This window comes from Pelobates fuscus, chromosome 5 (genome assembly GCF_036172605.1).
Source record: "Pelobates fuscus isolate aPelFus1 chromosome 5, aPelFus1.pri, whole genome shotgun sequence".
NCBI lineage: Eukaryota > Metazoa > Chordata > Amphibia > Anura > Pelobatidae > Pelobates > Pelobates fuscus.
Genome location: NC_086321.1, coordinates 65,183,185 through 65,200,564, shown reverse-complemented (window position 1 = coordinate 65,200,564; position 17,380 = coordinate 65,183,185). Strand labels below are relative to the sequence as shown.

At 41.8% G+C, this 17,380-nt stretch overlaps 1 protein-coding gene across 3 annotated transcripts in view; it reads right to left on the bottom strand.

Moving 5' to 3' along the window:
* Positions 1-17,380, bottom strand: part of MALT1 (MALT1 paracaspase) — a 61,207-nt gene that overhangs the window by 32,684 nt on the left and 11,143 nt on the right. For 2 of the 3 annotated variants that reach the window (XM_063453950.1, XM_063453952.1), the window contains exons 2-3: positions 12,649-12,815; positions 9,081-9,202 (exon numbers count right to left, since the gene is read on the bottom strand). In XM_063453950.1, the coding sequence (XP_063310020.1) occupies positions 9,081-9,202; positions 12,649-12,815 (289 nt within the window). Of the gene's footprint in view, positions 1-9,080; positions 9,203-9,958; positions 10,042-12,648; positions 12,816-17,380 lie in introns of those variants that run through there. The other variant, XM_063453953.1, reaches the window with a different exon arrangement.

Sequence of the window (17,380 nt, the reverse complement as noted above, 5' to 3'; positions counted from 1 at the left end):
ATGCACTTCCTTGTGCCTGTGCAGACATGCCAGATACACTGATGGCAAACCTTACGTATGTCAGACAATGGAAATTTTGAAAAGGGGAATTAGTTGATTTTGCATTCCTTGTGCAATCCCATCGCTCATAAAGGCTTCATGAGTTTAAACACAGCTGACCTGATTTAGGAGGCAGACTTTTTGTGCAGAACAGGTTGGAATGATTCTGGTAGAGCTGTGTTAACCTTTTAATGACATAGGGCATTCTATGCCGTCCTACATAAAGTGGGCCTAACAGTGGCAGCTCTAGACTTGGCGAGGCCTTTGGCAAAACTCAAACATAAGGCCCCCACTAACACCATTAGAGAAAAAACAAAATAGTGGTTGACTTGTGTGTGTATAAGAAGCTGTAGATATATTGAAGGGCGGGCTTGCAGAGTTGGATGTAGAGACCTAGTTTCTGTATTCATCATTCAGAGGCTTGCATTTTTGCAGCTCACTGTGCTGCTGCATTGTGAGCACTCTGACTCTCTGAGTAAGGGGGGGGAGGAGGTGACATAATGTGAGGGGGGGGTGACAGAGTAAGAGGGGTGACATTAGTGTGAGATGGGGGTGACATTAGTGTAAGGGGTGTGACAGAGTGAGATGGGGGTGACAGAGTGAGATCGAGGTGATAGTGTGAGTGTGTATACTAGCTGCAAGGAACTCTGAATCCCGATACAAACAAAATTACTCATAGTGTGAGGGGGGGGGGTGACAGTGAGCATGGGTGACAGAGTGAGAGGGGGGTAGCAGGGGGGTGACAAAGTGTGAGAGGGGGTGACAGGGTAAGGGGGGGTGACAGGGGGCTGACAGAGTAAGAGGGGGGTGACATAGTGTGGGGGTGACATCGTGTGAGAGGGGGTAACATAGTGTGAGAAGGGGTAACATAGTGTGAGAGGGTGTGACAGGGTGAGAGGGGGCGTGACATAGTGTGAGAGGGGGTGACAGGGGTTGACATAGTATGAGAGGCGGTGATGGGGGGGGGTTGAAATTTACTTGGTAGTCCAGTGAGTTCCCTCTGTCCCTAGTGGTCCAGTGAGCTCCAGTCTGGTGGGCTCTTCGGTCTGCAGCCCTGCAACTGGCATCACATGGTAAATGTCTTGCGATCTCCGGTCAGAGCCTTGCCGTGGTAAACCGCGGCAACGCTCTGATTGGCTGGAGATCGCGAGACACTTCAGTCTGCAGCTCACACCCGGCTGAGCTGCAAACTGAAGGCTTGATCTCCCACAGGTCAGACCGAGCGGAGGGGACTCGCACCCGAAGACATAAAGAGCAAGCCACCAGGCCCCCTCCTGTGTCAGGTCCCCCATCATACATCAAGAACCCGACAGTTCAGTCTTCCCTATGGCGATTTAGGCGGCCGTGAGGCCTTAGACAGAGTGAGGACTTAGGTGGCCGCCTTATTAGAGAGCCGCCTCTGGGGCTTAATGCCTGTAGGGTGGTGTAAAACGCCCTGCATATTTAGTGTGTGCAGGGTTAAATCCCTGCTTAAACCAGGAAAACCCCAGGTATCAATAGATACATGGGGCACCACTCTGTCTGCTGGAGCCATTTTTAGTGGTTCCAGACTTTTAGATAAGCTATTTGCAGCGCTGGAAGCCAGTGCTGCAAATAGCTCTTTAAAAAGGCATTTAATTGCCTATGTGAAAATAGCAGGGTTAAATCACACCACTAACCCCAGGTATCAGTGGATACCTGGGGCCCCTGTAAGGCAGCAGGAGCCATTTGTAGTGGGCCCCATACTGACCAATTACTTCTTTGCATCACTGAAAGTCAGCACTGCACAGAGCCCTTTAAATTAATTCATAAAACCATGCAGAGCGTGGAGATGCTAAACGCCACAGAACATGAAGTGTGAGCTGTAGTACGTATGGTGCTTTGATTGACAGGGAACTAAGAGGCCTCCAGCTGCAGGATAAAAATATGTTTCACTACATACAAATAAATATTTGTTAAATACTTATCTGTAAACATATTAAAAATCCTGGGGAATGGGGGCGTGGCTGACCGCGGAGGGAAATGGCCGCTTGAGCCTTTAGCTCTGCACCACGAGCTAGGCAAACCTAAACAATAGTGAGGCCCCTGCGAGGAAATCAGTGCCATATCCAAGATGTCGCATTCCAAATCCCGTCGGCACCAAGAAAAACCCGATAGATCGAGTTTCTTCTCGCCTAAAAAAGCGGCAGCTCTGACTATACAGTCCGCGGCTGCGGACCAACAAGATGGCGCCGAGGCCTCAGGATCAGAGGAAGAATCGCCACGAAGTGAAGAGCCACTTACCCTAACAATTTTGAAACAAGCCCTAGAGGAACAATCACAAAGGCTTATCACAACCTGGCAATCCAGCGTTGCAGAACTGAAACGCGACATGCAAGACATTGGATCCCGTACAACGCACGTGGAAGCCAAAATGGAGGATCTAATTGATGCGCACAACGCATCCACAGAGCAAATCAAATCTCTTACCTCCCAGCTGCAGCAATGCGAGACAAAGATTATGGACCTCGAGGATAGATCCAGAAGAAGCAACATCAGGCTGAGGGGCATACCGGAAACGGTCCTCCAAGCAGATCTCCCGAGATTCCCGCGGATATGCTGCTACTAGACCGCCTGCACAGGGTCCCTAAACCCCAATGGATTGCGGCTTCATTACCTCGAGATGTTTTGCTGAAAGCCCATTATTTCCACGTGAAAGATCTTCTAATGAGGAGAAGCAGAACAGCTAAAGACCTACCTGCTGAGTACTCCGGCATCAAGATGTTCTCCGACCTCTCCGCGGCCACCTTGCGACAAAGGAAATCCTTTCAGCAGGTGACAGAGACCCTCCGTGTCAACCATGTCTTGTACCGATGGGGTTTCCCTATACGTCTCATAGCCTCCAGAAATGGGACAGCCACAGTCATCCACACGGCAGAAGAGGGCCTGAACCTGCTCCGCCAATGGAACATGCCCATGGTTGGAGCCACTCAAACACCTAAACCACCGCGACGAGTGGATAAAGAATGGAACACTACTAACTGACTACACACCGCAAGTATTCCCGCTTTGGCGGTACAGGACTGGCATATAAACTGTATTTCACTTAACTAATCACTCCACATTCCTCACTCAAACACATTCACGAGATAGAGATACCACTTTACAGGGTACCGAACTGACGCAGGATATAAGTTCCTGTGATTTTACTCACCAGAATATCTTTGAAAATGGCTCACATTTTATAAGCTTAAGACACGAAAGCTGTAAAGAGCCTCATGTACCTTACAACCTGTATCTAGGGAATCGCAGCAGACTCCGCATACCATGTATATGAATCAGATCTACACCTGTCCAAGACTTACACACGGCACGCGAAGTGCCATACAACACCTCCACAAACTGGTTTAACTATAGAGCTAGGTAGCTGACTCACTGGTAGTGACAGGCCATATTGTGTTTGTTTGACATAGAATGCATGGGGATTAGATGTGCAAGTGGTCACAATAATACTGAAGGGACCTAGACGTGCCTCACTAGATAAGTAAACCTATGTGACAATCGTTAACCCATGAAATTGGCAAGCAATGACCAGGAAGTCGCCCTGTGTCTCTCCTAGTAACTAACTAAAGGGTAGGGTAATTACTCATATCGTCTCCATGTCGACTAGATAACTCTTTGTTTTATTTAAACATACTTATAAGTTGGTAGCTGATCTGTACGATGTGTCAGCTGCAACCGAAAGACCATATCAGATCTCATCCGACCGATATGATAATAAGGATGTTGTCTGCCATAATGCCCGGGGACAGTACCGCAAAATTTCTTACCTAGCTTAGCTACAATGATGTCCCCACCTGCCTATCACTGCCCATGAGGTTTACCAGCTATGAACAGGATGCAGAGTAACACCATAACTACTTACCAAACCTGCTGGTCCATCAGCAGGTAATATATGACATACATACACCAAATGTCATGATCTACCTAGCTTTTAAACCAGGTAAAAATACAATGCAGGGAGCCTACACAGTTGACACAGTCATACAAAATTTGCCATTAAACAAATCCCCAGATCCAGATGGACTACCCAACGTGTATTACAAAAAGTTCTCCTCCATCCTTGCCCCTAGAATGGTGTCGCTTTTTACATCCACCACCGCACTAGAATCCATGTCATCGGATATGCTTTCAGCCAATGTAACCACACTGCCTAAACCGGGAAAACCACCAACCCACTGCGCCAACTTCCGACCCATTTCTCTCCTAAACGCAGATGTGAAAATCCTAGCAAAGGTTAATGCTAACCGTCTGATGAATATACTCCCGAACATAATACACTCTGACCAGGTTGGATTTGTACACGGCAGACAGGGAACGGATGGAACGCGTAAAGCCCTTGCACTTTTACATACCATGCATAAACAATCCCCTAAGAGTCTCTTATTATCTCTAGACGCAGAAAAGACTTTTGATCGCCTGCACTGGCCGTTTCTGTGGGCGGTCCTGGCCAAGTTCGATTTCCCCACGCATTTCATCTCAGTGGTCAAATCATTGTACAGTAATCCCGAAGCCCGGGTTTTTACGTCAGGGTTCCAATCCAAACCCTTCCCCATAACGAACAGATCGTGACAGGGGTGTCCCCTGTCACCCCTCCTATATATAATGGCTTTGGAACCATTAGCCGCAGCTATTCGCTCGGCTAAGGAGATCAGGGGAATACAAGTGGGGGGAACAGAACACAAACTGAATCTCTTTGCAGATGATGTTCTGCTCACTGTCACAGACCCCCATGTGTCCTTACCAGCGTTCCACACTATACTACAGTAATATAGCAAATGTTCATATTATAAATTGAATCTTTCCAAGACACAAGCCATGGGGGTGGGGATGGAGGATGATTACTTATCGGATCTACGAGGACGGTTCTCATATGATTGGAGAACCGACTACCTCACATTTTTAGGTATCAAACTTCCACATAATCTGTCCAATCTGTATAACCTGAACTATACCAAACTCAGCAAAGAGATCATAACAATACTCCAAAATTGGAAAAATAAATGAATTTCCTGGTCAGGACGCATGGCCGCGGTCAAGATGGGGATATTGCCCAAATTACAATACCTGTTCAGGACACTCACCCTACGAATACCACCAACTTACTTTACGTCACTCCAACAACAAATCAACCTCTTCATTTGGCAGGGAAATAGACCCAGAGTAGCCGTATCCACACTATACCAACCTAAAAAAAAGGGAGGAATGGGTTTACCCAATATACAATGGTACTATAGAGCAGCAGTATTAGCTAGCCTTCCCCCCGTCACCCTAGAACATAATCAACTGCAATGGATATCCATAGAACAACACTGGCTAAATAACCAAGACATTGATACATTAATGTGGTTACCCCCACACAGCAGAGGCGACACCACGCAAGCACTCCCTGCCACACTGATAATGTTAAAAATCTGGGACATCACAGACAAGTCGCACACGGAGTGAGCTCCTGCACAGAAAAAGCTAATGAACGAGAAAAAACGACTTTTCACTCGAGAAAACGAGCTCCGATACGGCTAGGGTCACTCTGCAACTACGAGAGACACCTTGCAAGGCATCTCACCACTCGACAGCCGGTCATAACCCGAAGCCTCTTTGGGGCCTGCACGTGGGTACAGCAGAGGCGATACGGCCGGTCTCCCTGCTGCCTACATTGCTGGGGCACATAGAGGTGGAAGGGGCTCCAGTCCCCCCCCCTTGCCGTTGAGGGACATCACGGCACCTACACACAGGCTAAAACTTCCCACTAAGAGGGTACCTAACGACCCACAAGTGACCTGAACTCCAAAGCCTACCTAGTTACACCAGCCAAAATGGCGGATGCACTAAATGCCTCCCCAACACGAGGCCCGCTGGAAACCACCTTACAGCGGCTAGAGGAGATCCTGGCTGATTTCTGGCAACGGCTACTGAACAAGCAGAGCCGGCACACGGAAGGTGGACGCAGTGAAAGCTCAATCCTACACTCACCTCCTAACACTCCCCACACTGGACCTGGCCGGGTTAAGAAGAGGATTAAGCGGCCTGGACGGCATCGCCGAAAACGGCTCACACGCTTTCCCGCTTTCCAGAGGACAAACACCCGCTACCGGAACTCAGAGCGGAGAGCCATGAAACTGACTAATCCGCACCAACAGCATAGCCGACACCAAGCTACAAATGCCAACAACCAGGACATGAACAACCTAGCTAGCGGGGGCAGAATGCGGGCCTGTGCAGAAACCGGGGGCCGGCGACAAGGACAGCAGGAGAAGATGGACTTATCTAAGCAGGTACAAACACTGCCAATGATGGGAATCGGCTGATCCAGATGCAGGACACTAGGCTGGAGCTCCGTGATTCATACCATGGACACTGCATACTAGACTATCTAACATGTATGCTCCACGCCTACAACCAAGAATGTCATCTTGCCTATTGCTAATTATTCTATGTTTTTTACAATACTCACCTATATACAGCATAATAGCAATGGGATGCCCAGAGCCTTCAGTGGCAACAACACATCTTGCTCAAGTCTACATATGTATACCCTGATTTTATACCCACGAGGATAGGCTAATGAGCACACACTAGGCTTCACTCATGTCAGCTACTGGTGATAATAGGCTAGCCCAGTTAAGAGATCACCACCCTTTCTCTTTATTACTAACATGTCAGTACCTTACATAAGCAGATTTCTTTGTCATATAGCCCGCGTGAAATGATGTGACTACCATATCTATTCATTGATATATTAAGCCTGACTAACAAAATGGAAACTGTGTAGTCCTTGCTATGTGTTTAACTCCTTTGATATGCTCTTAGGGGCTTAGGTGCACTTTTGTCAAGCAATTAACATACACAGCGCTTCTATTGCTATGTTGCTATTTAACTCTCCTGATAATCTCACAGGGTACACACATGGCATAGGGCACATAGTATTTATGCCATAAGCAACGCCCACGCACCCACTCAGCCCTAGAGGCAATACCAACCTCGTAGGCTCAAACCATGATTAATGTTCACATATATTCCTGATAGTACTCGAAGAGTCTACCCTACCCCTAGTGGTTACCAGCCTGGTTAAAGTTAATGTTGACGCAAATGTTATAGACCTCTTTGAATGGGGGGAATCACGCTAAGATGTCTTATATGCATATCTTTTCCATTCAAGCATTGTTTACCTATTTTTGAGCGAGTTGACAATATATGATGTTTCACAATTTAAGCATGTTGGTCCACTCGTGACCCAACAAAATAGAAGAGTGTCACAAACGAGCACTTACCATGTTCCTTAGTTTAACATTGTTCCTAGCGTGCTATATCTACTTATAAAAACAAAATGTGCTGTTTATCTTTGCCATGACCATGTATGTTGCTGAAATGCCTGTAACCGATGTTGTGGCGTTACAGAATACTCTGTTTTGTAATACAATGCACAAGAAAAATAAAGAATTTAAAAAAAAAAAAATCTGGGACATTTTGCGCAAACTCTTGTGTAGCAACTACCCAACCCCCCTCTCGACCCCCATTAAAGCTTTGGCAAGGATGATACCTGACTATAATTATAGAGTCTGGAACAGATGTGGAGTGTTCCACATACACACCCTTCTAAACAAAGGGAAACTAGCAACATTTGACCAACTAACAGAAATATATATTCTCCCGAACACGGCGCACCACTCGTACCTCCAATTGTCATCCTGGTGGAAAACTAACTTACAGAACCTTAAATCTCATACTAGCACTACACTGACAGAATTTGAGAAATTCATTACAGCAGGAAAACAGGCAAAAAAAACTATATCCACCATTTACGCTTTGCTGATGCCCAGGCGGGATATCAAAACTCTTCCCTGTATACTCTCCTGGGAAAAATACCTATGCGACAAAGGGATCAAGTGGATCCATACTCACATCACTATAAGCGAGACAGGGGATAACATATCTAAGAGGAAAAGAGCACTATAGACACTTCAAAAAAAAAAGTGAAACAAATACATACACAACGCCTGCCTGTGGTAGAATACACTTACCAACCTGTGATATTGAACTGCCTTGTAAAGTATTATGTTAAACATTTATCTTCCTACTAACAGAATTGTTGTCGGGGTCTGCCTGACACTCAGTGGTATGCTCGGTAGTAGACAATGTGACGCAGATTGCTATGCATTAGATAACATAAAACCTGTGCAAGTCTGTCTCAGTTTGCCCGGCGATCAGCTGGGTTCGGTATTGGGCAAAGTGTCGGGAATCAACATACCTCTGATACATGAAAACTGTAAAAGTCTAGATGTACTGATCCTGAAAGCTACTTAGATGCCGTGGAAACCCGAGAAGGCACAAGAGATGCCCTATTGAATGACACCAGTAAGCAAACGGAAACACTGACGCTCCAACTCCGGAGACTCACCCAAGCAGTTACGGCGATAGAAACACGCCACCGCAAGAGAAATGTCCGCATACGCGGAGCCCCTGAAGACATGGGCCCAGAGGCCTTATTGATCTACGCGAACAAAGTGGCAGAGACAATGGGGGCAAAAAAGGACGGAGACGCAAGACCGATAACGGCAGCGTTCAGAATCAGGAAAGCCCTGACAGCCCCAGCAGACGCATCTGCTTGCTTATGATGACAAACTTAGCTGCTTAGCTGCAAGGAACTCTAAATCCCGATACAAACAAAATGACTTATCCGTTGCCCATTTCATGATGCATCTATACAGTGTTTGGAGTTGCGGAATTAAGACGAATTGCTGATCTCCCAAAACTCGGACAGGTCACAATTCCTATTAAACAATATTGCACGAGTCCATTCTCAAGCACCTTGCTTTCTCTGGAGTTTTTTTTTTGTACGCTGGATGAAAGAACGTGGAACTGAAAATATGCTCATGAATTTTATATTTTATTAATTATGCAGAATGCACTCGCTAATTACAGAACCCAATAGCAGTGTATAGTATATGTTAATGGACAAAGATCTTAAGGGCACCTTGAAATATGGAGAACGTTAGTTGTCCCTTAATATTCAAAGAAATTACCTCTTTATTCATCTTGAACCACTGGTAATTGACAACAGGATGTCCATGTGCTACACAGCTCAACTTCACCATTTGGCCAGATAATACTGCCATTGATTCTGGTTGTACAGCAACTTTTATTCCTAATGGAAAGAAATTTCAGTTATAAAAATTTCCTCCCGACTATTTTCATGAGTAAAAAAAAGACAAGACGTTTTTTAAAGAATATAAATAAGACAGTTTAGCCTCTCAAAGATTTCCACTAGATGTTGAATCACGGTTGGGCAATTTCGACAAACCACTTCTGTATGATATTATTATCATTGTTATCATTATCAACATTTATTTATAGACTTTTTTTAAACATGTTTTACAAAATGCTCGTAGATGCAGTTCTCTCACAAATGGTTGGATTGGAGATAGAAAGGTTGCTGACCATTAAAATAAGGTCTTCGATGAACGCGACAACTTCACGAAGCCTGTGTGGGTATAGTAATACAACAAAGAGAGGGTTATCAACGGTAAACCAGTGCTAATATGGGTGCAATGTGCTAAATGGTGATACACTCTACTGGTTTCCATGGTAACTGGTCATTATTGAGCACTTTTGATCCAGAATTGTATCTGCCTTTGCTTTTATAAATCTCCCTCCGGGTATCTAAGTTCACTCTTATTGTCCCAATAACCATGTTTAATGGCAGAAAAAATCAATTTGAATTAGATATCTCCAAAGGCACTATTTGCTTTAGTATGGCTAGTTCAATAGAGAAGGTATATCAACAAACGTACACAATGAAGCCCTCTGCTCAAACCCCCACGACTCCTGGGTGGCAGCAATGACCATAGTGCATATCAACCCCAATACATACAATAAATATCAAAGAAAAAAACGTACCTACGTGCTATTCCAAAGTCCTATGCACATTTAAACAACTGGAGCTTTTTTTGGTATCACTTCAAGTCTAAGCTCAGCTGCCAAGTCAAGGCAAAACCTCTTAGGTGAATCCTACACTAACAATGTATTATTTAAATGTGCATAGGGATTGGGGTAGTGTGCAAGTAACTTTTTTCCTTTGGTTTATATTGTATACATTGGGCTGATGTGTATTACAGTCATTTCTGCCGCCCAGGAATAGAGGGAGTTTGAGTGCAGGGCTTGATTTTGTATGATTGTATTTGTTTTTGTAGTACACAGCCATGTTACAGTGCTGTTGCCCACCACATGTGTTTCCTATTAATGGATCAATAATCAATAATAAGCATGTAGGAGTTTAAAAAATTACCTGTGTCATTATAGATTGTGCCTTTTAGCTGAAAACAGCAAGGAGAATTGTTAGTGTACGACTCACCTAAGAGGTTTTGCCTTGACATGGCAGGTAAGCTTATACTTGAATGGCCATTGGAGTGATTCTAAAAATCCTCCAGTTATTTAAATATGCACAGTCAGTAAACCAGCACCAGCTAATATAGTTATCATAGAGCTTTTGAGGGCACGTTTACTCCTGTTTTGTTGTAGCATGCTCTCAGTCATGTATAACACAGGAAACATGCACTAAAAAGGTTTGTGAATTACTCGTGCCTTTACAGACACAAGGGAGTAGTCTATTTGTAAACTGATTTGCATAAATGCCAAAGGTCGAGATACAAAGTTTGTAACAAAACACGTAACAGTTTATGCAATGTTTACAAGTAAATTAGGTAAGGAGCCTTTTGCTTAATCACATATTGCTTTAATGACCAACTGAGTTCAATTAAACCTGATACAAATAAAACAAGTCAAACAAGTCAAGTCAAATGTGGTTGGCCCAGTCTAGGACTGGGCCAACCACAAATCTAAAAATGCAAAACATGCTTTGAAGGGGTTAGTGGAAGGGAACAACTAGAAAAACTGTCCTTTTTAACTACTCTTTGGTTGTCAGCACAGCTTATGCAGTCAAACATGTGCCAACAATAAAAACCTTGTGCGTGTTCACAAATACTCAAAAATGCACTGTGGGACAGTGATAGATTTTCAAATTGTGCGTCAAGGCTAAAAGATGCTGTCTAAACGGCAAACCGCCATAGATCTAGAGTAAGCTAGATGTGCTAAAAAGAGTTATTAGCATAAATATACACTCACGTTACAAAATAGGAATATATATGCAAGGAGTTCCATGATGTAACCTTCATAATGCATTGGGGGAAATGAAAACTAGGAAATTCCAGGAACCTGCCAGCTATAAGCTAGAAAATTCTAGAAGTCTGGAAGTCATGCACACAGAAATTCCAGGAGACTACCAGCAATGCAGTGGGGAAAACCAGAAGTCTGATAGCCATGCAAATAGTAAATAGTAAATTCCAACAACCTATTTGTCATGTACTAGGAAATCCCATGCACCTGGAAGGCGCATAGTTTTAGACAGTAATACGTTTGAAAAAAGACTCGGTTTCTTCACATTCAGTCTTTCACATATTTGTGTTTCTGCTGTTGATCAAAAAGTAGATGAAAAACACAGCTTAACACAGTTTAAAGTGATTTAAAGTTTTGCTACAACATGGAAATGTATTCAATTCTGGATTCTTTTTGACAAAACAAAATATATATATATATACACACTGAGTCTAATAAAACAATCTCTCGTGGCAGATAATTCTCTATGCAAAGAATCCTCTGCTGTATTTGAAATAAGATCACATGATTTATCTAAACAGAGAACATTGTAAGTATTGTAAGTAAATGCACATGACGTACATACTCATTGGTTGCCATTATTGAGATACACTGGACACTCACCCAAAGGTAATTTTGTAAGAGTGCATGAGTGCAAGAGTGCCACCACCTGCTGCTCATGCACTCTTAGAAAATGACCAAAACTGCTGCTGATTCACCTTTAGATGAGTGTCCAGTGTACCCCAATAACGGCAGCCATTGAGTATGTACGTCATTAAAAAGGCCAGCAAAATGGGCATCATTTATCTGCGTTTTATTTTCTCAAGCAGCCTATTTATCATTAAACCCAACTAACATTTAAAAAAAAAAAGTAAGAAAATAGTCAATATTTATTAACCATTTTCGGTCATTGAATAAAATTGAGCCCATTTTTAGAGCAGAAGTATAAAAATGTGCACATTAAAAGTTTGCATCAAAAATTCAACCATTGTAAGCGTTTTCTCTATTTATCAAACTACGTAAAAACAAATAAACTGGTTTTTTTTCTTCTTTACCACCTAGTTAAATACAATGTATAACAAAGTTAAAAATTAAATAAAAAGACACTATCAGTGTCATATCACCAACCCCAACTGGGCAGAGAATAATGAGGATCCTCTACTGCTGTCCCAGAACACCACACAACAAAGATTTACGGGGAAGAGGAGGGTGCTCTTTGCTCTGTCATCTGGGGCAGACTGCCTCCCTGCCCCACCAATAGATACAATCTAATTTAACCTGACACAAGTGTAGATAGAGACCTTGATAGGGCACAGTGTGCACAACTGGACCCTGGCAAACCCATTGCATGTCTATGGCTTGGATGTTGGTGTATTTTTTCAGTAACAGATTTTTTTTTACAAATTTTATAGCAATTTGATAAAAGCATAAATAACTGACCTGGCGGCTTTAAAAAAGTCATAGCTTCTGATTGGCCAATGTTTTGCAAAAACGAAGACAGTTCACTTGTGGTGCATCCTCGGTCACCTATTAACCTTAGCAAACTGCGAGTGGGGCTGCCTTCTGAGTCCAAAGCTTTCAGAGAACATTGGTGAATCTCCGAGGAACTGCAAAAAAAAGTATAGTATATATTAAACACATATAACTGTAAGAACGTCTCATACAGCTTGAACCATCCTATTCATTCAATATTTGACTGCAAGTAATTGTAAATAAAAATCTAAATAAATAATTACTATAAATCCCCTCCCATCTTTCCAAAGAATGAATGCATCATAAGGGGCAGACCTACAAATGTGGTCGGGGTTGAGAGAGCACTGGGACATTTTAGGTAATTTCATGTACAAAGAAACTAGTCCTGCGCTCCAACTCCCATTACTTCTGGGCAGCAGCAATGACCATAGTACACATCAGCCAAAATACATATAGTAAAAACCAAAGAAAAAAAAAGTTACCTGCGCTCTTTCCACATCCCTATGTATTTTTAAACAAATGGAGGTGTTTAGTTACCTCCAATGGCTATAAAAGGATATGCCCACCTGCCCCATCAAGGCAAACCTCTTAGGTGTGTCCTAACTCTAGCCATTTGCTTTGCTTCCTTGAGCTTCTGGCAAAAATATCTCTAATGAGACAGAAAGGGGTATTTTTATGCTTATTAACACATGGGATGGGCAGCATTGCAACCTAACTGTGTGTCACAAAAGTGAAGTGAAAATATATAGGGATGTGGAAAGAGCACAGGTAACTTTTTTTCCTTTGGTTTTTACTACATGTATTTTGGCTGATGTGCACTATTGCTGCCGCCCAGGAGTAATGGGCGTTGGAGCGCAGGACTAGTTTCTTTGTATTTGTATTCACTTTTGTATCACACAGCTAGGTTGCAATGCTGCCCATCCCATGTGTTCCCTATTAAGGGTTAATAAGCATGTAGGGATGTATATAAAAAAATACCCCTTTCTGTCTCAGAGATATTTTTGCCAGAAACTCAAGGAAGCAAGGCAAATGGTTAGAGTTAGGACCCACCTAAGAGGTTTGCCTTGATGGGGCAAGTGGGCTTACCCTCTCATGGCCCTTGGAGGAAACTAAAATCCTCCATTTGTTTAAAATACATAGGGATGTGGAAAGAGCGCAGGTTACTTTTTTTTTTTCTTTAGGTAATTTCCTGACCTATCAGTAACTGTTTATATATCTAAAAAAATTTATTTATACAACGACAACAACATTATATTTAAACACTATTGTTTCTAAACATATTTATTCTTTAAATTTAAATAACTGTGCATTTACCTAATACAATTAAAGAAGCATCCACAATGGATTTCGCATACTTGAAAATTTGTGAAAAAAAAGTGGATTCACAAGGTAACTGCACATTTTGGGCTATAATAGGCAAACATAAAACAACTTCTCCGTAGTGACAGATGGTTGTTGAAGCCATTTGGTGTTTAATAAAGAATGAATTCATTCTTTATACTTTGCAGCAGGAATAACAAAACAGAGGAGGCAAGACGCAGAACCATTCATTTAGACCCGTAGACTTGGCATTGCCAGGGATTGTGACTGAGCCTGTGATATCGGAGTAACTCTTCCAATCTTTGAAGGGTAAGAGCTGGGCATGGTAGGTACCCTCCTCAAACACTTGTTGAAATTTCTACATGCTGTTGAGATCTGACAGTGGCGTTAATTACAGAAATAAAATAGAACGTATTGCTTTCGTTTATTTTCTTTATGTTTCTTGTGTCAATCTTTATGCTACTGCTGAAATTCCATATTGTATATTACCTGATATAAAAATAAATATGAAGGAGACAATACCCCACGATACCATTGTACCCCTACTAAAAATACGCACAAGCATCCACCCTCTTTTTTTTCTTTCATGTTACTCCTTGTGAGTCTACCTAACGCCACTCCCCCGGATTTTTTTTCCTTGTACCCAATTATGTTAATGTTCAGTTTACACAAATGCTATATTTGATGTCTTCACTCAACTTAACCTGTACTTGCTACATTGTAATAAAAGTTGTAAACTTGAAACTTAAGACATTCAGAAATAAAGAATTATAAAAAAATAAATAAAATAAAAAAAATACATATTTACAAAAAACAATGCACACTGTTGGTAGATGTCTACTGGGATATTCTGGTATGTTATACAGCCCGTGTGTCTTCCAATTTCCCAAGTCGATAGGAAACAAACTGTATTGCAATACTGCACATGAATCACATTCATCCTCTAAGGGAATAAATAATTAATGTGTAGGAACAGAGTATCTGCCATAAAAAATGGATTGTTTGCCAGAAATGTAATCAGTATGCTAAAAACAAGCTTTGACACAGACACAATGCCCACACACACTATGTGCAGCCACCTGTTTAGAACACATTTATACAACACAGGATATTTCAGGCAGATTTTTGCCCCACTGTGGTGTGCAAAGGTACCTTACTTGTAAAAGTTGAACTACCCCCCAACCCCCCAAAAAACCTTGCATACGATCAGTAGTCATATCATGAGTACACATTTTTTCTTTTCTATTGCAGTGCCAGTTACTATTACACAATATTACAAGAACACGATAACCAGTACATGGTGCTGTAGTAGTTATGGTGCCATGAGTATCTTAGAGTCCCTCCCGCCCAATGTAAGTAGTCAGAACATTTTTGAAAGGCTTCAGTTCATACCTGGAGTCCGCCATCATCGCTCCCTGCCTTTATTACAGCTGCTGAGAGCTCTCTGTCAGAGCTGAGCCTTGCGGTGCAGGACTTATTTAATTGGCTGAGAGTGATCAGAGAGCATTCTGATGTCCTTAAAAGCACTGCAGTGGTTATGGTGCTAGAGTGTTCCTTTAAAACTCACTGCATTTCAACTGATCCATAAACTACAACCAGAATGCCCTCAAACCCCTCTATATCAGTACATATATATGTGGTTATATTTTTTGGCTTTTTCTCATATACAGAATATTTATTTATTAAACAAAATAACAGCTAATGAACATATTGTATTGTTTAAAAGTCCCATGTTGTAGTAGTTGTATGGCTGGGAAATCCAAAGATATACAGGTCTACTTAAAATAAAGTGTCCCACATGAGCCTGTGCTTCAGCCTCCCTCCTCATTATCCTCTAATCTGTTCTGAGATGCTTTGAGAATTAAGCACAGGCACACGTACAACATCTATGCAATCTAGAAGTAAATATTCCTTTAATCTCTACCTTTCTTATCCTCTGCATGGATTAATTCATTTTATTATTAAAACCTGACTGTTTGTAACCAATCTACGTGATCTCTGTGGACAAGTTATCAAACAATCATAACTTTTATTGTCAGTGCATTGTTGCAATGAAACATTGCAGGTTAAATAAGGTTTATGACAACAAATTTGCTTCTGTGCTTTCTGAGCAATTAGGTGAAAGTGCATTTTTTTGTCAAAAGTTATAAGAAATGAAAAAAGTGAATATAGTATAATCTAAATATTTGGGATATGTATAGATATGTATAGAACAATATATTTCCTGCCTCAGTGTAGCATAGCAGAATGGGGGGGTGAGGTGTTTAATAAACTCAGAGGATGCCCTGCTGTGCCCCTGCTCCCATCACCCACTATCCCATCATTATTAAATACCCTATTTACCTCATTCTAATGCACCATCGAATTTAATGCGCACCTCAAAATCTGGAAGCTGAAAAATGTTTTTGCAGGCGAATGTAATGCGCATTTATACAAGAAGATACTACTATAAAACATTGTGCTATAATGAAAATGTTTATATGATAGTAACGTTGATGGTATTTCAATTTTAGTATTACATGTTAAGTCTATTCTTTTTTAAGCCCTCTTTCAGGAACAAAATTTGCCTGTGTGAATTCGCCTGTTTGAATTCGCAGGAATAAAATTCACTGGAAAATTTAGAATTTTGCCCCAAATATAATGTGTCATCAAATCTAATGTGCATTAACATTTTGGAAACTTTATATTTAAAAAAAATGGTGCGCATTAGATCCGAGTAAATACGGTATATTCTTTATCCATCTCACAAAAACAAAAGATAAAGGCTTTCTGAAGCTTAAGCTTCAAAATACTAAAGGGAAGTCGTGGCTTGATGGGAAATTACACCATTAACGGGACACTCCACTAGCCAAATAAAAATTATAAAGTAGATAAACCCCACATGAATTATGCATTTCATTATGCTTTTTATCCATTTGGAGTATATATAAAAACAGCTTGCAAAAGCTCCAGATCTCTTTTTGTTTTTTCTAACCCCGCCCAGACTTTCTGTGGCTGTCCAATCACAGACTTCCTAACACAGCTCAATGAGAAGTCTTTGCATGACAGGTGCTCTGGGCAATTGCTGCCACTTGAATTTAGCTCCTCTGAACTAACCAAACCAGGAAGTAACAGGACCTTCTTGAAACGTGCAAATTTGAATTTATAAAAGTGTCATTTTCTATTGAAATTTGCACTTTTTGTAAGATAAAAAAAAGAGGACACAGAATTCACACCTAAAGCATTTCAGCAAGCTAAAGAACTTCAGAGGTCTTCAGAGTGTCCCTTTAAATAAAACACGATCATTGCCAATAACTGTTTCATGTTATTCTCTGTTTTCTTTTAAATGTATATTAAAGGAACATTCAAGGCCATAGGATATGGTGCCCGGGCATCCTGC